Genomic DNA, 23,871 nt, shown 5'->3' with positions numbered 1-23,871 from the left:
CCCCAATGCCCTTTTGAGTTCCGTCACTGCCTATGTGGTGTTACTGTGTTCTCGTTTCTTCTTTCTGTTTCCCTTTCTTTCTCTTCTTTTTCTATCATATATTTTGTTTTTCTTTCTTCTCTTTTTTGGGCTGGAACAGTTAAGGGGGTTTTATTTCATTTTTCCAAATTAAAAAAAATCAGTGAGGTATTCTTTTTTTGATCAGGAGCTGAATCCTTAACAATTGTTCTATTTCTGATTCTTCAGTGTCAGTTTTGTCATGCTTATGTTCAGAAAGATCTTCGATTATTTCTAATTCTGTGGTTGTTTCAGTCACCTTAGGGCTAGAAAGCAGGTCGCTGTTTACTGATTATCTCATGATCATCTAACTGCAGTTGAAAGATGAAGCACAGGAAAGTGGGGTAACAAAGTACGCTTTAATAGTTATTCAAAAGCTGAACATGTCCAGACTTCCTAGGAAAAAAAAAAAAAACCAAGGTTGCCAAATTTTGAGAAAAATATGCTTCTACTAGAAGGGGGATGACCTTGAAGTGGAGAAACTTTAAAGACTTCCTTATCAAATATTTTTAGATTCAGATTTATAATTTCCCCATCAGTTATAACTAGTTTACAGCTATACTCATGACTGCTCACTGCAGACATATGAAACACAAGAGGGAAGCAGGCAACTTATTTATCTTCAGAAATAAATGTTATCTATTGACATGGATTCCAGCAAAGAGATTAGTTAGTATTTTCTATGTATTCCTTTTACCTTTTAAAGCAGACAGATATTTATTGGCTGTATTTCACTGTAAAATGGGAATTTTAAAGGCAAGATTCCAATGACAAGAAACTGATACAGAACATTCCACATAAGCTTTATAAAAGAACCTGCTGTCTGAATCTCCACAGAATTGAATATGGAGACTTTCACACTCCATGTTCAGGGGATCATTTATCCTTGCAGTCTGTTTTTGACAATGGCACCATGGGATGTACTATGAAACATCAACCTATTTTAGAAGGAACCGAAGCGGCCACTTACTACAAGTTCTCCTTTTGCAGGAGAGGAAACTGAAGCTAGGAAGGGTTAGGTGGCTTATCTGAGGTCAGAACAGAGTCAAGATCAGTCTCAAAGTGCAGTAATGTTTTCATTATGTTAGGCTGTCATTCTTTTGAAAACACTCCAAAATAGTTTTGTGTAATAATAACCAATGACTTTAATAATCAGTGACTTCACATAATAGTTGATGACTATAATAGTTTAATTCACAAATATAGATAATCTCCCAGTGTTTGCTACCTATTCTTGTGCACGTGCCTTAAAAGTACCTCATTCTCACTTTTCAAGTTTTAGTTTACCAGTAAAGGTGCCTGCATTTATCTTGGCCATACCTTTCATAATTTAAAGATTATGATTCTATTTATCCCTAATTTCCATCTTCCAGATTGAAAAATCATTATGGTCTTTTTTTTTTTTTTGCTTTGTACAGCAGTTCCTCAACTATCTTCCTTCCTTGCCAATCATCCTTCTCTTGATTATTTCAGTTGTCTCCCCTGGACCCAACCATCTCCAATAAGTTTTTGTGAAGTACAATGTCGATGACCATAGAAGATGCAGAGCTCAGGGCTGGTTCTGTATAATGTTTTATATTTATGTCTAACATCTTACCTGATGATAATCAACATATTACCAGCTTTACAGATGAGGACGGCAGCTTGGCTGGTAAATCAGTAAGTCAGTACACAGATACTTAATGAGCATTTTCTATGCAACCTATATTGTTCTAGATGGCCTATGACCTAAAGAAGATTCTTTGTACTTGGGGTGGTAGGAAGACAATAGACCCATAAATAAATAGATAAGACAAGTTTACATATTGATAAAAATAATGAAGAATATAAAATTAGGCAATGAGATAGAGAATGACTACAGAGACCGGGGGTAAGGGAAAGTGTGTTCAATGACTTCCGAGAAATGTATACAACGTTTCCCTGGGTTGTATAGTTTGGATCCAAATTATCTACTTCAACGCTAAATGGCCTACTACTTTTCTGACCAGTTACATTGCCTGGCCAGATTATTTCTCCTTGGTCCTATTATCTTGAGTTTTTACAATCCAGAAGGTTTCTACAGAATAAAGTAATCTGTTGTCCTCATATATATATGTTGTCCATTCTTTTCTTCAGAACTCAATGGGTAAGTATTTCTCCAGATAGTTCTTACACTTTGTGTTGTATGAAGCTTTTAATCAATGACAGTCTGGAAGATGTGTGCATGAAGCATACAGGTGTAATTTTGAACTTTCAGGTGACCCCATTCTCTAATCCCAGCATCAGATAGTTCCTACTATGATAAGAAACCATTAATCACCTGAACATGCCCCTGCTATAACATACTTTTCCGAGGCATAGATACCACTGGGAAAGGGAGACAGGCAGACTAGATACCAACCGAAGCTTTAAATGTTTCTAGGTTCATACACACACAGGTAACCTGGGTTTTCTTTCTTCATGATTCTCTGTGCTAGCAAAATCTGACATTATTTGAAGACATATTTCTGGAGAAGAAATCTATTTTTTTCCTCAGAAAGTCTAAAAAATTATTCATATTTTTCTTCTGTGTCTACTTTTAAAGAAGGGTTTAAATTAAAGCAGTGATTTTCACATCATTTTGTGTAGGCAGAAGCATTCAAAAGACCTCCAGCAGCTCTTGGTAGGGAAGTGAGGAGAGGTGGGACAGCCTCTTGGAAGGCCAAGCTGGCAGGGCCCTTCACCCCTATTTTCACCAAAGCCTACCAGGTCCATACACTGGGATTTTGTATGAAATCTCATGTGAAGAAAGAAAAGTTACTGTGCTGACAATGTTTTCAAACCACCAGGATATAGAATACACTACAAATGTGACCAAACAATGAAGAGGCCACAACCTCAGAAAAGAAACAAGAACTTGCAGAACCGTTTTCTAAACGCTCCTGTGGCAGCACAAATTCTAGGAAAGGAAAGCCCTCTTCAAAGATTACCTATCACATCTTGCTCTCACAGGAGCCAACACCCACCCATGTGGCTTGTTGCTGCTGCACCTTTGCGGTTTCCAACCTCAGCAAGGATCTGGGTGCCCCGTGGCAATCATTTTACTGACCTCCCTTCCCAGTCTCACTTCCCTCCAACTGAGGGGTTTCTAATTTTGTTTATGCCACAGCCCCTTCTGCAGTCTGGTGAACTCTATGGATCTCTTCTCAGAATCATGGTTTTCAGTATGTAAAATACAAAACAGGATTTCAAAAGAAGCTGATGATTAAAGTACATTTCTATTCACAGACTCTTTGGGGGTCAGTGGACTCTAGGTTAAGAAATACCTTTGAATGGTGACTTGGTGCCTGTTGTATCTCGTTTTGAGATGATTCTAATGCTAAATTTCTCACCCTGTCCTCTGTTGAGTTCCAGTTCTGCCTTTTGATCTGCCTACTAAGAACTTACACTTGACTTTCCCACAGGGACCTAAAATATAACATGTTTTACTCTGAGTTCCCTCTTTTCCCACCCAAATCTACTTTTGCTCCCTTGTTCCTTTCATCAAGTCAACCACATCACAAACTTCCTGGTCAAGGAGTCTTAGACCCATCCATGACTCCCTGTCTCTCCTACATCTCCAACCTGTAGGCCCTCTTGACAGTATCACCGTGCTCTCTCTTGAGTCCACCATCTCCTTTCATTCCTGGCACTAGGACCTTTACTAACTTCACCGTTTCTCACTTGGATTCTTGCATTACTCTTCTGACTCATCATCTGCCTCCTAAATGGTACTCTTACTGGTGACATAAAGAAGTCAGAGCCATCCTTCCAAACCTAGGCGGGCTTGGCTATCCCTCTCCAGAATTAACGCAAAATTCTTAAGCTGCCACTCACAGCCCTCTTTAGCCTGGCCCTGGCCTTCCTCACCTAAATTGGCCTTCATGTCCATCTCAGCACTAAACACTTGTTTCCCTCTGCATAAATGCTAACTGTGTTTACCTATCTCTTTAAGCTCCTCAAGTAACCTAAGCCTAGAGAACACTTTCCTTCTCCATTTAACACCCAACTGCTGAAACACACCCCAAATGTTAAGGGCCAAATGTTATCTCCTTGATGAAGCCTTCTTTTTGGAGGCTGCTGTAAAATAAAGGGACCAAGGGCTCTCTCTTCAACATTCTCATATATTTTTATGGATGCTTCACTTTTCGTACTTATTAAACTCATAATTTACATTATAACTATTTAAGAAAACTGTGAGTGCCCTTTCTTAAAGCATCTTTTGTGAGAGAAAGAATGACGCCTTACTCATTTTCATAGTTTTGCAGTGCATGTTGGCCAAGTTTTCTGTTCCACCGCCTGAGGCTGGTTGACTGACTGGCTGATTCTCCTAAAGAGCAAGCCTGAGTTTTTCATCTCAGCTGCTTGAACTCTGAGTCAATCAAGAACTGTTAGATTCTCAAATTCAAAGACAAATTCTCAATGTCTAAATCTCATATAAGCTTGGTGGAAATAACATTATTTTAAAAAGTTGGACTAATTCCATGACCTCAGAAGAATATACTACTGTCCGTTCTAAAAATAAGCACTGTGGACCCAGGGACCTGTTACTAGGAAGCTGTTCAAAGGAGGTGACTAACTGATCTCTTCTAATTAGCTTGTCCTCCTCTCAGAACAAGTACAATGGCCAGACATGGAAGCTCAAGCCTATAATTCCAGCATTTTGGGAGGCCAAGGCCAGAGGACTGCTTAAGGCCAGGAGTTTAAGGCCAGCCTGGACAACGTAGGAAATCCTCGTTTCTATTAAAAGTAAAAAAAAAAAAAATTTAGCCTGGCATGGTGGTGCACACCTGTAGTCCCAGCTACTTGAGATGCTGAGGCAGGAGGATTGCTTGAGGCCAGGAGTTCAAAGTTGCAGTGAGCTATGACCACACCATTGCACTCCAGCCTGGGCAACAGAGTCAGACTCTGTTTCAAAAAGATAAATAAAATAAAATAAAATAAAATAAAATAAAATAAAAAATGAGCATAAGATTTTAAACAACTGACTTACCTTTGATTTCAGGATAGTAGAGGAAAGGTTTTGGTTCACTAGTTTCCAAGTCAGATTTCCTCCGAAGCTGTACGAACACAGAGGCTGGTTTCGTAATATTAACATCTTTATACTTTGGAGTTTTGAAGACGATGGCAAACTGCAGGATACAAAGAACCACATGTTGGTGTAGGACTACCCTTTTTTTTTTTTTTTTGCAGTAATGCTACTCATTAAACACATTCCTTATGCTTTTCTTTATATCCAATGTTTAGACACAGTGTACTAAAAAACAGTGTCCTGGAGAAAGTTCCAAACTCAGAATTCTATACCGATACATTTTTATGAAATTGCTACTGTAAAATCAAAATACAATGCTGTGCTAATGTACTACAAATCTTTATTATTTCATTTGTCTTATATTTCAGATGTCTTCTAGTTGTAAATATCATGCTTATAAAATTCACTGCATATACTTTCTTCCCTTCCAAAACAGCCTTAAAAGCCTCCAAGATTATTTATAGCAACATCAGAAAGACTGGGTATGGAAAGAGAGAGATGGCTACAGGCCAGTGATGAAGAGAAGAAACTAAACATTGCTTACATTGGCATCATAACACATTAGTTCTTGGTGGTATGTTAGGGATTTTAGCATTTTTCAGTTTGAATTTTGACTATGTAATATATTCACAGGGCTAAAGATTTTGTAAAATATAAAAAAGCATACAGTGGTATTCTCTTTGACATTCTTGTTCCCCATCCATGCAGTTCCTACAGTGTACCAGCCAGTGGTAAATACTGTTATTAATTTCTTAGGTATCCTTCCAGAATTTCTTTATGCATGAACATAGAATCATTTCTACATGCATTTTGTTCTACACCCATCTTTTAAAATATTTTAACACTGTATAATTGAGAACTTTCTTTATTAGTTCACAGAGTACTCATTATTTTGAATAACTATATGATATTTCATCAAAAGGATAGACCATAACTTAACTGGTCACTTATTGATGAATATTTGGATTGTTTCCAATTTTTTGTTAACATAATACTTTTCAATTACTTGTAAATAGGAGAATAATCATTAAAGTGGGGGCTCAGCATTGTCATCTCTTAGTCATTTAGTTGCCACTGGGAAATCTTCATTTAACAGGACGACATCAGCTTCAATTAGAAGATGACTCCTAGAACACCCTTTTAACAGGTCTCATCATAATTACTTTGGTAGAACACTAAAAACATTTTCACTACAGGACCTGTGGGGCACTGTCTTATGGGTTAGGGGATTAGGCACCAAGTTAAATATCTTGCCAACATCTCAGAGCAAACGATCTAAAAGAACCTTGCCCATAACTCCACAGTAGGTAACTTTTTTGGATGACCTGCATGAGTCTTCAAAACAGTACTGTTTTATGGAAGTTATATATTTACGATTTTTCCTTTTTATAGATGGAAGCTAAGTACTAAATTTCAACAAGGCAGAAAGTGTAAAATGATGATAATAATATGAATCATGCCTATAATTCCAGCATTTTGGGAAGCCAACGTAGGATAATCGCTTAAGCCCAGGAGTTCAAGACTAGCCTGAGCAAAATGGCAAGACACCACCTCTACAAAAAAAATAAAAATGAAAAAACTAGCTGGGCATGGTAGCATGCCTGTAGTCCCAGATATTTGGTAGGTTGAGACAGGAGGATCCCCTGAGCCCAAGAGCTGGGGGATACAGTGAGCTGTGATTGTACCACTGCACTTCAGCCTGGGTGTCAGAGTGAGATCCCATCTCTAAAAATAATAAGGATTAATAATAATAATAAAAAATCACTTACTTGTCTATGAACATCTGTGGGGGAAAAATCTCCAAATCCTTCCCAGACTCCGCCATTTTCCTCCTCTTCATAAAATCGAATCTGGATGTCATCTGCAAACAATCACATTGAAGTGTGTAATTTCACATAGTGTAATAATATTTATAAACATGCTGAAAAATAAAACTGGGTTAATATTCTACCTACTATCTATTTACTTTTAAAAAACAAGATCAAAAGGTTAAGTCTTTTAAAATCTTCACAAATCACTGACTTTTAAAAATTATTTACCATAGTAATGTGCCCCAAGTTTCATTCACAATGAGAGAATACTAGATTTACCTAGTTAACCTGAATTTTCTTTTAATCTTTGACCTTACTGCTTCTCCATCCTTAAGCCAACCCTGAGAAACATGAAGGATGGTAGAAGAATATTAGAATCCCAAGAGGCAGTCCAATTCAATATGTAGATGTACATAAAATAATTAACTTATATAAGTTTTACTATTAATATATGGCAGATGCTATTCTAAGTGCTTCATATATACACATATTAACTGATTTCATCCTCACCACAACTTTGTGGTGTAGACGTACTATTATTATCTTCACTTTGCAAAAGAGAAACTGGGGTCCAAAGAGGTTAAGTACTTGTCTGAGGTTGAACAGCTAGTACATGGGGGAACCAGGATTTGAACATGGACAGTATAATTTCAGAGTCCAGGCTCTTAACACACTATTAAACTGTCTCACTATAATAGTCTCTTAGTTCATACTGAGTAACTGGTCAAAATACTATAATGATCAGGTCCCTTCTAATTAAAATGCAATGCTTAAATTGCACACTCTAGTCATGGACTGTATTTACTTCTACAGACATGTGACAATATAACTTAGGTTGGCATCTTCCTGGCTTCACTTTCCATTTCATAGAAAGGGCCACACTATTGACTTGTGAAACAAAGTTTTTATTTCTATTTAAGTAGAACTTTAGAAATACTAGGAATGGATAAAACATCTTACTATCTCCTTCGCCTTCAGGCAGGACTACACTGGACCTAGTTATTGAGATTCTTTAAGCCAAGTACGAGACATTTCTTACTAAGTCATTCCAATGTAATGATAATGACTAAGAATCTCATTTACAAATAAAGATACTCAGATTGTGTTTACTCACAGTATGTACACACAGGAATCTGGAAATGAGTATTACTTGGACAGAGTGGACTGGAAGAAGGCTGACACTAGTGTAGGCAGAGAAAGTGTAAACGTCTGTTTTTTGAGACAGGGTCTTGCTCTGTCATCTAGGCTGGAGTACAGCAGCATGACAGTAGCTCACTACAGCCTCAAACTCCTGGCTTCAAGCAATCCTCCCACCTTGGCCTCCCAAAGTTCTGGGATTACAGGCATGAGCCACCATGCCTGGCCTATAAATTTTTTTTGATAAAGTATGTATGTGTTTACTTCAAAATCTGATCCCATGTTTTCTGACTATATACCTCAGAGCACTTAATCTCACATGAGAATTTTTTAAAAAGCCACATGTCTTTTATTCATTTATTTTACTTATTTATATTTTCAGTTAGGTATTTACTTACTTTGAAAATGCTCACCTCGTAGTAAACAGATATTTATTATACTACACTTTCCAACTATCATTTTATTTAAAAAAAAATGAAGTTTGAGAAAATAACACATTTTCCTCAGCTTTTACCAATCTATCAATGTTGTAATGTATCTAATGAAAGATAAATGCCAAGAACCTTTCCTCAAAGGGAAAATTGTGAGAGAAATGAGCTTTGAGAAATTTCCCTGTATTCCCTGTTCTCCTTCCTTTTCTTAGTTAACATCACATCTGTGGAAGTGTTCAGAGAAGTTCTCTCAGTATTATATAAAAACATTGCAAAATAAATAAGATCAACAATTTAATACTATGAAAAACATTATTTATTCTCTGCGTGTGTTTATATGTGTGTCAAGAATGGGCTACTATTTATTTTTGTTTAACAAAGTACAGATACTAATTTTAAAGTATAAAGATACTGAAAGTCGCTGATGATTATTATCACGATTTTCTTATTTCTCTTTACTTCTTTGGTAAATCTAAAAGTGAATTAGTTGACTTAAGAAAAATAACACAGACAACTTACATTTGGAAGACGTAAAACATAAATGCTTTTTAAGACTTTTCTATGGCAGCAGAGGGACGTTTCTTGTTCACTGCTGAAATGTGACTCACAGACACACTCAGAATTGTAGTTCACCTCTGGAGATCAGAGATTAGAGATCAGAGAATGTATTTACCTTTCTGAACTTTGTCACAGAGAAGATAAATTTCCTCCCCTCCAGTCACACATCCAGCTGTCCTGTCCATTCTTACAATTTTCAAGTTGGATGCATTGGGGGCTTCTGTTCACAGACGAAAAACAACAATAACATGGTTAATCCTCAGCTCAACAAGCCAGTCCTTTAGGTAGGACCCTCCCCTTAGCACACATGACCAAAACAAAGCTTAAATATATGCTTTCACTAACAAAATAAATAAAACAAGAATGGCTTCTGAAGTTCTTGGAACATTTCTTGGGCATGGGTCACCAAAACAAATGAGGTAGAAAGCAGTAGGTATTTGTTTCTCCCTCTAACACAGAGAGACTGATACAAAAACAGAAAGAGCTTTTCTGATGTATTGGGAAGTACCAAGCTAATTGATTTCCGGCCTTTCGATGAGGTCAAGACTTTAATTCCAAATTTGTTTCCATGATTCTGCTATTATTCTATTTACAAGAGTCCTAAAAACTTTAGGAAAAGTACAGTTTTCTTAAACTATTTACTATTTTTTATTTTACAGGTAAGGAAAATGGGGATGTTATGTTTCTTTTTCCCAAACTAAATTAGGATTCTGTGTGGCGAAGAGGCAAAACTTTCTTGTGGCAACAGCAAAAAGCTTCCTTTTTTTTTTTTTTCTCCAACAGCTGCATTTTAAGGTGATTCTGTGGTATGAGTCTGTATCATTTTATAACCTTTCACTTCCCTTCAAACTTGTTTAAATTAGAGAATTCAGTTAGTTGTTGTACTTGGAGCATGCAGTTTTCCACACATGCCAAATTCTATAAACTTTCAATGAGTCTGAGTACTATGCTTGCAGGCTTTTTGGAAACACCTGTCTTATCAATCCCATGCATAATCAAACAAGAAAGTTGCATGGTAAATGCTGAAGATTACTGTAAAACTCAAAAGTTCTAGGAACTATAAATTTATATATATATATACTTTTTGTGAGATGGGGTCTCACTATGTTACTCATGCTGGGCTGAAACTCTACATCCTCCCACCCCAGCCACCCAAGTAGGCAGGACTACAGGACATGATGCCTAATCCGGCTTGAAATAGGATTCGGAAGTCACATGCTATCTATGCTACTCATTCATTTAACTTCAAGTTTCTCTCTTGATAAAGCTAGTAACATATGGGCAAGAAAATATGTAAGAATAATAGCTGTCTTTTATTAACTTCTTTCCAGAGCCCCACCACCACCAAAGAAAACTGGGATTATTCTCCCTTCTAAAAGCATCAACCATATATCTTTAAGTAAGACATTCATAAATAAGAAGAGATGTACCATTTCATGCAAAAGACTAAAAAATGTACATCAAAGGAAAAAGAATTACATGTATTGAGCCCCTCTTAAAATATCTCATTTAACCTGGACATCAACCTTTCAAGCTAGATTTTCCTATTCACATTTTATAGATGATAAAGCTGAGGCTTAAAGTGATTAAGTTACCTTCCCCAGGACTCAGCTAGCAAGTAAATGGCAGGGCAAGGCTAGAAGTCTATTCTTGGTGTGCCCCCTGTTGGAAGTGAAGTACTCACTACTGTCATAGATGGCATCTGATACCACAGGTTCCAGGCGCCTTGTGAAGCTGCCAGTGCTATCCGGAAGAAAAGCTGTAAACATGAGCCGTACCACGCTGAGGTCCATCTCCTTGGTTTGCTGCAGAGCTGCTTGGCGGATTAGCTCTTTTTCCCGATCTAGGGCCATACAACACAGTCCATTCATGCCCAGGGAAGTGTGAACATTTAAAAGACCATGCTTTTATAAACCACAAATAATGTAAACTTACAATAAAAACCCATTTTCCTCTTTTGAAACTCTTCATATTGCTAATAAAATGTTAAAAACAGCCTCATTTATGTCATCCAATATGAAAGGCATCAAAGACCTGCATTTTCTCCGGATTACAGTAAAAACTCTCTTCCATGTATCAGATCACCTCCCTCCTCTCCTGTCCTCCCTCCACCTTTCCCTTTTCTCTCTACAATAAGAGTTAAAGGCACACAGGATGTGATCGAATGGAACTGAATAACCCTACTGGGCACCAGCTGTATTGAGAAGTGTGCAAATTATTCCAAAAGCTGTTTGGGCACAGGGATTGAGCTCATTCCACAGTGCCAAGCAGAGAGCCTGGCACATAGTAGGTACTCAAAAACAACTTCTGAAGGAACTGAATGACTCAGTGACATCTTGTTTCTTCCCTCCTGCTGGAGTTTTCATGCTGATGGATATAGTCATAATTCAGCTATAATATCATAAAAGGTAGTGATTCAAGAGACAAGTACTACAAAAGAGCTACAAATGAAGTGACGTGGAATTTCAAGGAGGACAGAGTTCAGAGGGCTTTGGAGCAGAAGAGGCATTTGCTCTGAATCTTGAAAAGGTGGCAGAATTTGGATATATTCATATAAGAGAGTGGATAAAGGCATTCCAGGAAGAGGAGAGAGCAAACATAGAAAGAATGTGCAAAGACAGGGAAGTGAGAAATCATGGTGTTCCTACCAAGTAGTACAGTTTGACCTGAAGGAGCAAAATGGGAAACAGAGTTGGAAATGTAGCCTGGGGCCAGCTCTTGGGAGATCCAAAAAGCCAACTTACAGAATTTGGATTCTGTAGGCAACAGGGAGACACTGAGCAGTGACAAGATACAGAACTTAAGTAATATCTGTCTGGCTACAAGATGTAAACTCGATTAAAAGTGGGGAGGGATAGAGACCAGGGAGAAGACTACTATAAGTGCAACAATGAAAATGGAATGCAGTGTGGAATGCCAGAGAGCATGGAATGGCTGGCATTCCATGAGAGCACAGCCTTGCAGCACAGGTGAGGAGGGGGAGTCAGAGAGGATGGGAAGATTTTGAGTCTGGTTATTAGAAGATGGAGTACATTTAGTTGAAAACTGATAATCAGTTTTGAATCATGTGAGTATGAGATGATGACTGGAAGGCCAGAGTAAAGGACAAAACACAAAAGTAGAAATGGGGCAGGTGGTGGGACAGAGAATGGGGTTGAAAAAAAATTTTGAGAAAAGGCAAGAAATGGAAAATCATACCATTTTTCCGATAAAGATAACAGTTTATAACTTATCTGCAGAGCCCAAAGAAAGAAAAATGTCTTATAATAATGTGAGTTGGGGAAGGTAAAACAGAGGAGGTGTTCTTTGGACAAAGTCTTGAATTCTGCATTGGTTTTCAAGAGGGTGAAATGGAAATGGTGGGGTGTTTTTGGTAGAGGAAGACACATATAAAGGTATAAATATACCTCAGTTATTCAGAGAGCAGAGATGGCAAGAGGAGGATGCAAGGTGGGCTGGAGATGAGGCTGGAAAGGTGCTGGGGCCAGAGAAGGAGGGCTTTGTATGCCAGGCTGTGGAGCCATAGGTTTTATCCTAGAAGTAGCAGGATGCCATCAAAAGTTTCTGAGCAGGGAAAAGGTGATAGCAGTGTGGGGTAGAGACTGGAAGGGATGCAGATGAACATATAATTCATACAGATGAAAACCAAAGCCTGGACCCCTTGTGGAGGAGCAAGGCCAGGAGAATGATGCTTACCTCCCAACTGCCGGTCCCCTCCACCTTCTGCTTGCAAATAGGCAAGGTCAGGGTGCACCAAGAGTCCAGGATTATAGCCCCTTATACACGCCTCTGTCATTCGTGCTTCCAGTGTTTCAAATACTTTTTTCTTTGTCACATGAAGTATACCCAGGTTTGCGAAGCTGGAGAAAAAACAGTAACAGCAGCAGCAACAACAACCAAAAGTTAGGCATTTAATGTATAGAGAATCGGGCTTCACTTGTAAATTTTAAAAACATACACAAGCTCTCAAATGTTTTATACAAATCTCTTGGGGCTAGATGCATTTCAGAATTCAGTGTATTTTTGATGTTAGGCAATATATGGCATATACTGCATATTACATAACACTCTAAGCAGGTCTGGGGTACACAATGTAGTCAAACACGTTACTATTTCTGCAGTGAAATATATAATTGGACTCACCAAATGGAAAAATAAAGACTATAAACAGCTACATGTCAGATCAGATTGGTTTTTACTACCAAATGAGTCTGCGATAAACTTGGAAAAATGTTTTGGTTTTCAGAGCTTATTTGACTTCCAAATTGTGATTAAGGGAGTGGGACCATATGTGTCTATGTGTCTTAATGAGGAAGTCTTACTGGGTTCATTTTAAAGTATTTTCTATACAACTCTATATGGGAGTTGTATTAAAAATTAAAAATATAATACTAACACTTCTTAAGAATAAGAGGAGTATTATATTTGGAATGATTATTTTCCTTTTGAATCATCCTTGGGTTTCTGAATGGGATTTAAAGTCTACCTGTAATCTTATCTTCTCCTGAGTCATCTATAAGGTTGGAATTATTTATTACCATTAGAGTTGTCATCTAAATATACATGTAAACAGGGATGGAGAATCTTATATTTCATGAAGGCTACATATCTATAAAACAAAATATGTTGATAAGCTTAAAAGCAATTAAAATGATTTATAAGAAAATATACAAAATGTTCCAGCCATTTACTTGTGAAATTAAAGCGTATGAAACAAAGAAGTCTATTCAATAAATATAACAGGCAAACAAAAAAGGACTTTACCAAGGAGATTCATTCATTCAACAAATATTTATGCAGATCCTTATCAGTGCCAGGAAATGTCCTAGATGCTTTTGTCCACAGTAAAAGAATCTCTACCTTCACTGAATTTATATGCTAGTATGACAACGGAGAAGAAACAAAGAAGTAAATTATACGATACAATTTAGAAGGCAATAAGTGTTATCCAGAAAAATAAAGTAGGAATGAGGAACAGGAGAGGTACTAGAAAAAAGCATAACATTTTAAAGTAGGAAGAGGTCAGGAAGGACACTCAGTGAAAAGATGACAACTGAGCAAAAACTTGAAGGAAGTGATGGGGAGGACATGAACATATGAATGATGAAGGCAGCAAAAGGAACAGTAAGTGCAAAATTCCTGCGGTAGGACCACGCTGGTGTTTTCAAAACACAACAAAGGCAAGGTCAATGTAGCTGGAGTGAAATGAGCAAGCTGTCAGAAGAAAGTAAAGAATTCAGAGAGGTAAGCAGGGGGCCAGATCCTTTAAAGCCTTGTAAGCTTTCGTAAGGATTTCTTCCTCTAGCTTTTACTCAGAAAGAAAGAAAAAAAATTAGTAGAGAAAAGAAAGAGATTTCATGACAACTGAATTGAAGGCAAGAATGAACAAGCTAAGGTAGGAAGGTCAGATAAACTAGGGAAGAAAATAGGAGTTATAAGGCAGAATGAAATGAGGCCCAGAGACAGAATAAGTCATGTGTTCAGGCAGATGAAAAAAAGTGGATAGCTAAGACACAGAACAGAAAATATACCACTAGAAAATAAGCTCCTTGAAGGCAGAGATGTCTAGTCCCTAGAACAATGCCTGACATATGAGTGTTTAAGTATCTGTTGATAAATGAATGCATGAATTAATACAGCACAGAAAAATATGCAACATGACATCTTTACATGCATAGAAGTATAAGCAGTTTTTCACAAACAATACCTCCATCTTTTGGCCTTTCAGCCTTATTCCCATATAGAACTTCCCTAACTGCAGGAAAACGGGGTTATCTCCTCGGAAATAGCAATGATAAACATCTGTGTAACACCTTACCCTTTACAGTCAATAATATGCTTTTCATGTATATTGCCTCATCTAGTCCCTGTGAGAAAACCATCATCCTTATTAATTTATTATGTGAATAATGAAGGATTTACTCTGGTTAACAAATGAAACAGTACAGAAGTCAGTCTTCTGCTTCAGGTAACGATAGAGTAAAACAGACTGGATTGAACCTTAAATATCTAAAATACATTGAAGAAATAGTTTTCAAACACTAGAAAACAGGCAGCACAGACAGTAATCTTAAAGGAAAATAAATAAGGTGAATCCTGTAATTACTCTGGCTTAATGCCTAGAAAGTCCCAGGCTGCAGCACAGGAAGGAGGAACCCCAATAGGGCCTGGCAGTCTCCAAGGTTGAGGAGACACAGTTAAACACTGGAGGAAGCCAAGGAGGCTAAAACTCACAAGCAGAGCACCAGAGAGGAAGAAACTTCAAACAGAGATACACTCAGAGACCACTGGAATCTTCAGCTGAGTGCTGTGTGTGGGGAAAGTCTATCAAAGCTGGGAAAAGAACCACCATAGAGGTGGAGGCAGAAAAATTACTGTAACACATATAGGGCTGGAATAGTTCAAAAAATCTTGTAATACATGGAGCATCAAGTTGAAAATTCAGAAAGGTAGTGCCTTAGTAATGATGTCAAATAAACCCTAGAGTAAAGGTTTCTCTGGTCTCTCTGACAAAGCTTAAAAGTAAGTTTAGAAAGAATCAGACTGTTCCCAAATATAACTTCATCCCAATCCTCAAACATTTAAAAGCATACCAAAAAAAAAAAAAAAGGAATCCGGGACTCAATGCCACAAAATTCAAATGATCTGTCATCCAATAAAAAACTACCAGGCATGGAAAGAAACAGAAAAATAGCATGTCCTTAGAGACTTACAAAGAGACTTAGACTCCCATACAATAATAATGGGAGACTTTAACAACCCACTGTCAACCTTAGATCAACGAGACAGAAAGTTAACAAGGATATCCAGGAATTGAACTCAACTCTGCACGAGGTGGACCTAATAGACATCTACAGAACTCTCCACCCCAAATCAACAGAATATACATTCTTCTCAGCACATCACACTTATTCCAAAATTGACCACATAGTAGAAAGTATAGCACTCCTCAGCAAATGTACAAGAACAGAAATTATAACAAACTGTCTCTCAGACTACACTGCAATCAAACTAGAACTCAGGACTAAGAACCTCAATCAAAACCACTCAACTACATGGAAACTGAATAACCTGCTCCTGAATGACTGCTGGGTACACAATGAAATGAAGGCAGAAATAAAGATGTTCTTTGAAACCAATGATAACAAATATACAACATACCAGAATCTCTGGGACACATTTAAAGCAGTGTGCAGAGGGAAATTCATAGCACTAAATGCCCACAAGAGAAAGCAGGAAAGATCTAAAATTGACACCCTAACATCACAATTAAAAGAACTACAGAAGCAAGAGAAAACACATTCAAAAGCAAGCAGAAGGCAAGAGATAACTAAGATCAGAGCAGAACTGAAGGAGACAGAGATACAAAAAATCCTCCAAAAAATCAAAGAATCCAGGAGCTGGTTTTTTTGAAAAGATCAACAAAATTGATAGACCGCTAGCAAGATTAATAAAGAAGAAAAGAGAGAAGAATCAAATAGACACAATAAAAAATGATAAAGGGGATATCACCACCGACCCCACAGAAATGCAAACTACCATCAGAGAATACTATAAACACCTCTATGCAAATACACTAGAAAATCTAGAAGAAATGGATAATTTCCTGGACACTTACACTCTCCCAAGACTAAACCAGGAAGAAGCTGAATCCCTGAATAGACCAATAGCAGGCTCTGAAATTGAGGCAATAATTAATAGCCTACCAACCAAAAAAAGTCCAGGACCAGATGGATTCACAGCCAAATTCTACCAGAGGTACAAGGAGGAGTTGGTACCATTCCTTCGGAAGCTATTCCAATCAATAGAAAAAGAGGGAATCCTCCTTAACTCATTTTATGAGGCCGACATCATCCTGATACCAAAGCCTGGCAGAGACACAACAAAAGAAGAGAATTTTAGACCAATATCCCTGATGAACATCGATGCAAAAATTCTCCATAAAATACTGGCAAACCGAATCCAGCAGCACACCCAAAAGCTTATCCACCATGATCAAGTGGGCTTCATCCCTGGGATGCAAGGCTGGTTCAACATATGCAAATCAATAAATGTAATCCAGCATATAAACACAACCAAAGACAAAAACCACATGATTATCTCAATAGATGCAGAAAAGGCTTTTGACAAAATTCAACAGCCCTTCATGCTAAAAACACTCAATAAATTTGGTATTGATGGAACATATCTCAAAATAATAAGAGCTATTTATGACAAACCCACAGCCAATATCATACTGAATGGGCAAAAACTGGAAGCATTCCCTTTGAAAACTGGCACAAGACAGGGATGCCCTCTCTCACCACTCCTATTCAGTATAGTGTTGGAAGTTCTGGCTAGGGCAATCAGGCAAGAGAAAGAAATCAAGGGTATTCAGTTAGGAAGAGAAGAAGTCAAACTGTCCCTGTTTGCAGATGACATGATTGAATATTTAGAAAACCCCATTGTCTCAGTCCAAAATCTCCTTAAACTGATAAGCAACTTCAACAAAGTCTCAGGATACAAAATCAATGTGCAAAAATCACAAGCATTCTTATACACCAGTAACAGACAAACAGACAGTGAAATCACGAATGAATTCCCATTCTCAATTGCTTCAAAGAGAACAAAATACCTAGGAATCGAACTCACAACGAATGTAAAGGACCTCTTCAAGGAGAACTACAAACCACTGCTCAGTAAAATAAAAGGGGACACAAACAAATAGAAGAACATACCATGCTCATGGACAGGAAGAATCAATATTGTGAAAATGGCCATACTGCCCAACGTAATTTATAGATTCAATGCCATCTCCATTAAGCTACCGATGACTTTCTTCACAGAATTGGAAAAAACTACTTTCAAGTTCATATGGAACCAAAAAGGACCCCACATTGTCAAGACAATCCTAAGCAAAAAGAACAAAGCTGGAGGCATCATGCAACCTGACTTCAAACTGTACTACAAGGCTACAGTAACCAAAACAGCATGGTACTGGTACCAAAACAGAGATATAGACCAGTGGAACAGAACAGAGCCCTCAGAAATAATACCACACATCTACAGCCATCTGATCTTTGACAAACCTGAGAGAAACAAGAAATGGGGAAAGGATTCCCTATTTAATAAATGGTGCTGGGAAAATTGGCTAGCCATAAGTAGAAAGCTGAAACTGGATCTTTCCTTACTCCTTATACAAAAATTAATTCAAGATGGATTAGAGACTTAAATGTTAGACCTAAAACCATAAAAACCCTAGAAGAAAACCTAGGCAATAACATTCAGGACGTAGGCATGGGCAAGGACTTCATGTCTAAAACACCAAAAGCAATGGCAACAAAAGCCAAAATTGACAAATGGGATCTAATTAAACTAAAGAGCTTCTGCATAGCAAAAGAAACTACCATCAGAGTGAACAGGTAACCTACAGAATGGGAGAACATTTTTGCAATCTACTCATTTAACAAAGGGCTAATATCCAGAACCTACAAAGAACTCAGTCAAATTTACAAGAAAAAAAACAAACAACCCCATCAATAAGTGGGCAAAGGATATGAACAGACAGGTCTCAAAAGAAGACATTCATACAGCCAAGAGACACATGAAAAAATGCTCATCATCGCTTGCCATCAGAGAAATGCAAACCAAAACCACAATGAGATACTATCTCACAACAGTTAGAATGGCAATCATTAAAAAATCAGGAAAAAACAGGTGCTGGAGAGAATGTGGAGAAATAGGAACACTTTTACACTGTTGGTGGGATTGTAAACTAGTTCAACCATTGTGGAAAACAGTATGGCGATTCCTCAAGGATCTAGAACTAGAAATACCATTTGACCCAGCCATCCCATTACTGGGTATATACCCAGAGGATTATAAATCATGCTGCTATAAAGACACATGCACACGTATGTTTATTGTGGCACTATTCACAATAGCAAAGACTTGGAATCAACCCAAATGTCCATCAATGACAGACTGAATTAAAAAATGTGGCATGGCCGAATAGGAACAGCTCCAGTCTCCAACTCCCAGCGCGAGCGACACAGAAGACCGGTGATTTCTGCATTTTCAACTGAGGTACTGGGGTCATCTCTCTAGGGAGTGCCGGACAATCGGTGCTGGTCAGCTGCTGCAGCCTGACCAGCGAGAGCTGAAGCAGGGCAGGCATCGCCTCACCTGGAAGCGCAAGGGGGAAGGAATCCGTTTTCCTAGCCAGGGGAACTGAGACACACAACACCTGGAAAATCGGGTAACTCCCACCCCAATACTGCGCTTTAAGGAAACAGGCACACCAGGAGAATATATCCCACACCTGGCCGGGAGGGTCCCACGCCCACGGAGCCTCCCTCACTGCTAACACAGCAGTCTGCGGTGATGGATCCGCAAGGCAGCAGCGAGGCTGGGGGAGGGGCGCCCGCCATTGCTGAGGCTTAAGTAGGTAAACAAAGCTGCTGGGAAGCTCGAACTGGGTGGAGCTCACAGCAGCTCAAGGAAGCCTGCCTGTCTCTGTAGACTCTACCTCTGCGGACAGCGCACAGCTGCAGTCCATAGGGGAAAGAGCGGGGGCCGGTGCAGACGCGAACGACTCTGTCTGACAGCTTTGGGGAGAGCCGTGGATCTCCTAATGCGGAGGTTGAGATCTGAGAACGGACAGACTGCCTGCTCAGGTGGGTCCCTGACCCCTGAGTAGCCTAGCTGGGAGATCCCCCCACTGGGGGCAGTCTGACACCCCACACCTCACAGGGTGGAGTCACCCCTGAGAGGAAACTTCCAAAGAAAGAATCAGACAGGTACACTCGCTGTTCAGCAATATTCTATCTTCGGCAACCTCTGCTGCTGATACCCAGGCAAACAGGGTCTGGAGTGGACCTCAAGCAATCTCCAACAGACCAACAGACAGTCCTTCTGACTGTCAGAAGGAAAACTATCAAACAGGAAGGACACCTATACCAAAACCCCATCAGTACGTCACCATCATCAAAGACCAGAGACAGATAAAACCACAAAGATGGGGAAGAAGCAGGGCAGAAAAGCTGGAAATTCAAAAAATAAGAGCGCATCTCCCCCTGCAAAGGAGCGCAGCCCATCGCCAGCAACGGATCAAAGCTGGTCAGAGAATGACTTTGACGAGATGAGAGAAGAAGGCTTCAGTCCATCAAACCTCTCAGAGCTAAAGGAGGAATTACATACCCAGCGCAAAGAAACTAAAAATCTTGAAAAAAAAGTGGAAGAATTGACAGCTAGACTAATTAATGCAGAGAAGATCACAAACGAATGACAGAGATGAAAACCATGACACGAGAAATACGTGACAAATGCACAAGCTTCAGTAACCGACTCGATCAACTGGAAGAAAGAGTATCAGCGATTGAGGATCAAATGAATGAAATGAAGCGAGAAGAGAAACCAAAAGAAAAAAGAAGAAAAAGAAATGAACAAAGCCTGCAAGAAGTATGGGATTATGTAAAAAGACCAAATCTACGTCTGATTGGGGTGCCTGAAAGTGAGGGGGAAAATGGAACCAAGTTGGAAAACACTCTTCAGGATATCATCCAGGAGAACTTCCCCAACCTAGTAGGGCAGGCCAACATTCAAATTCAGGAAATACAGAGAACGCCACAAAGATACTCCTCCAGAAGAGCAACTCCAAGACACATAATTGCCAGATTCACCAAAGCTGAAATGAAGGAAAAAATCTTAAGGGCAGCCAGAGAGAAAGGTCGGGTTACCCACAAAGGGAAGCCCATCAGAATAACAGCAGACCTCTCAGCAGAAACTCTACAAGCCAGAAGAGAGTGGGGGCCAATATTCAACATTCTTAAAGAAAGGAATTTTCAACCGAGAATTTCATATCCAGCCAGACTAAGCTTCATCAGTGAAGGAGAAATAAAATCCTTTACAGATAAGCAAATGCTTAGAGATTTTGTCACCACCAGGCCTGCCTTACAAGAGACCCTGAAGGAAGCCCTAAACATGGAAAGGAACAACCGGTACCAGCCATTGCAAAAACATGCCAAAATGTAAAGACCATCGAGGCTAGGAAGAAACTGCATCAACTAACGAGCAAAATAACCAGTTAATATCATAATGACAGGATCAAGTTCACACATAACAATATTAACCTTAAATGTCAATGGACTAAATGCTCCAATTAAAAGACACAGACTGGCAAACTGGATCAAGAGTCAAGACCCATCAGTCTGCTGTATTCAGGAGACCCATCTCACATGCAGAGACATACATAGGCTCAAAATAAAGGGATGGAGGAAGATCTACCAAGCAAATGGAGAACAAAAAAAAGCAGGGGTTGCAATCCTAGTCTCTGATAAAACAGACTTTAAACCATCAAAGATCAAAAGAGACAAAGAAGGCCATTACATAATGTAAAGGGATCAATTCAACAGGAAGAGCTAACTCTCCTAAATATCTATGCACCCAATACAGGAGCACCCAGATTCATAAAGCAAGTCCTTAGAGACCTACAAAGAGACTTAGACTCCCATACAATAATAATGGGAGACTTCAACACTCCACTGTCAACATTAGACAGATCAACGAGACAGAAAGTTAACAAGGATATCCAGGAATTGAACTCATCTCTGCACCAAGCGGACCTAATAGACATCTATAGAACTCCCACCCAAATCAACAGAATATACATTCTTCTCAGCACCACATCGCACTTATTCCAAAATTGACCACATAATTGGAAGTAAAGCACTCCTCAGCAAATGTACAAGAACAGAAATTATAACAAACTGTCTCTCAGACCACAGTGCAATCAAACTAGAACTCAGGACTAAGAAACTCAATCAAAACGCTCAACTACATGGAAACTGAACAACCTGCTCCTGAATGACTACTGGGTACATAACGAAATGAAAGCAGAAATAAAGATGTTCTTTGAAACCAATGAGAACAAAGATACAACATACCAGAATCTCTGGGACACATTTAAAGCAGTGTGTAGAGGGAAATTTATAGCACTAAATGCCCACAAGAGAAAGCAGGAAAGATCTAAAATTGACACTCTAACATCACAATAAAAGAACTAGAGAGGCAAGAGCAAACACATTCAAAAGCTAGCAGAAGGCAAGAAATAACTAAGATCAGAGCAGAACTGAAGGAGATAGAGACACAAAAAACCCTCCAAAAAATCAATGAATCCAGGAGTTGGTTTTTTGAAAAGATCAACAAAATTGACAGACCGCTAGCTAGACTAATAAAGAAGCAAAGAGAGAGGAATCAAATAGACGCAATAAAAAATGATAAAGGATATCACCACTGACCCCACAGAAATACAAACAACCATCAGAGAATACTATAAATGCCTCTACGCAAATCAACTAGATAATCTAGAAGAAATGGATAATTTCCTGGACACTTACACTCTCCCAAGACTAAACCAGGAAGAAGTTGAATCCCTGAATAGACCAATAGCAGGCTCTGAAATTGAGGCAACATTTAATAGCCTACCCACCAAAAAAAGTCCAGGACCAGATGGATTCACAGCTGAATTCTACCAGAGGTACAAGGAGGAGCTGGTACCATTCCTTCTGAAACTATTCCAATCAATAGAAAAAGAGGGAATCCTCCCTAACTCATTTTATGAGGCCGACATCATCCTGATACCAAAGCCTGGCAGGGACACAACAAAAAAAGAGAATTTTAGACCAATATCCCTGATGAACATCGATGCAAAAATCATCAATAAAATACTGGCAAACCGGATTCAGCAGCACATCAAAAAGCTTCTCCACCATGATCAAGTGGGCTTCATCCCTGGGATGCAAGGCTGGTTCAACATTCGCAAATCAATAAACGTAATCCAGCATATAAACAGAACCAAAGACAAGAACCACATGATTATCTCAATAGATGCAGAAAAGGCTTTTGACAAAATTCAACAGCCCTTTATGCTAAAAACGCTCATAAATTCGGTATTGATGGAACGTACCTCAAAATAATAAGAGCTATTTATGACAAACCCACAGCTAATATCATACTGAATGGGCAAAAACTGGAAAAATTCCCTTTGAAAACTGGCACAAGACAGGGATGCCCTCTCTCACCACTCCTATTCAACATAGTGTTGGAAGTTCTGGCTAGGGCATCAGGCAAGAGAAAGAAATCAAGGGTATCCAGTTAGGAAAAGAAGAAGTCAAATTGTCCCTGTTTGCAGATGACATGATTGTATATTTAGAAAACCCCATGTCTCAGCCCAAAATCTCCTTAAGCTGATAAGCAACTTCAGCAAAGTCTCAGGATACAAAATTAATGTGCAAAAATCACAAGCATTCTTATACACCAGTAACAGACAAGCAGAGAGCCAAATCAGGAATGAACTTCCATTCACAATTGCTTCAAAGAGAATAAAATACCTAGGAATCCAGCTTACAAGGGATGTAAAGGACCTCTTCAAGGAGAACTACAAACCACTGCTCAGTGAAATCAAAGAGGACACAAACAAATGGAAGAACATACCATGCTCATGGATAGGAAGAATCAATATCGTGAAAATGGCCATACTGCCCAAGGTTATTTATAGATTCAATGCCATCCCCATCAAGCTACCAATGACTTTCTTCACAGAATTGGAAAAAACGGCTTTAAAGTTCATATGGAACCAAAAAAGAGCCCGCATGCCAAGACAATCCTAAGTCAAAAGGACAAAGCTGGAGGCATCACGCTACCTGACTTCAAACTATACTACAAGGCTACAGTAACCAAAACAGCATGGTACTGGTACCACAACAGAGATATAGACCAATGGAACAGAACAGAGTCCTCAGAAATAATACCACACATCTACAGCCATCTGATCTTTGACAAACCTGAGAGAAACAAGAAATGGGGAAAG

The 23,871-nt window shown here is 38.8% G+C and overlaps 1 protein-coding gene across 4 annotated transcripts in view; it reads right to left on the bottom strand.

Moving 5' to 3' along the window:
- NFKB1 (nuclear factor kappa B subunit 1) overlaps window positions 1-23,871 on the bottom strand; it is a 131,132-nt gene that overhangs the window by 28,077 nt on the left and 79,184 nt on the right. For all 4 annotated transcript variants that reach the window (XM_033214880.1, XM_033214881.1, XM_033214882.1 and 1 more), the window contains 5 exons: window positions 12,720-12,883; window positions 10,708-10,866; window positions 9,139-9,243; window positions 6,856-6,947; window positions 5,048-5,186 (listed from right to left, as the gene is read on the bottom strand). In XM_033214880.1, the coding sequence (XP_033070771.1) occupies window positions 5,048-5,186; window positions 6,856-6,947; window positions 9,139-9,243; window positions 10,708-10,866; window positions 12,720-12,883 (659 nt within the window). The remainder of the gene's footprint in view (window positions 1-5,047; window positions 5,187-6,855; window positions 6,948-9,138; window positions 9,244-10,707; window positions 10,867-12,719; window positions 12,884-23,871) is intronic.

Source organism: Trachypithecus francoisi, unplaced genomic scaffold (genome assembly GCF_009764315.1).
Source record: "Trachypithecus francoisi isolate TF-2019V2 unplaced genomic scaffold, Tfra_2.0 Lachesis_group1, whole genome shotgun sequence".
NCBI lineage: Eukaryota > Metazoa > Chordata > Mammalia > Primates > Cercopithecidae > Trachypithecus > Trachypithecus francoisi.
The sequence above is the reverse complement of the archived record's forward strand: the minus strand, read 5'-3'. Positions and strand labels throughout refer to the sequence as shown.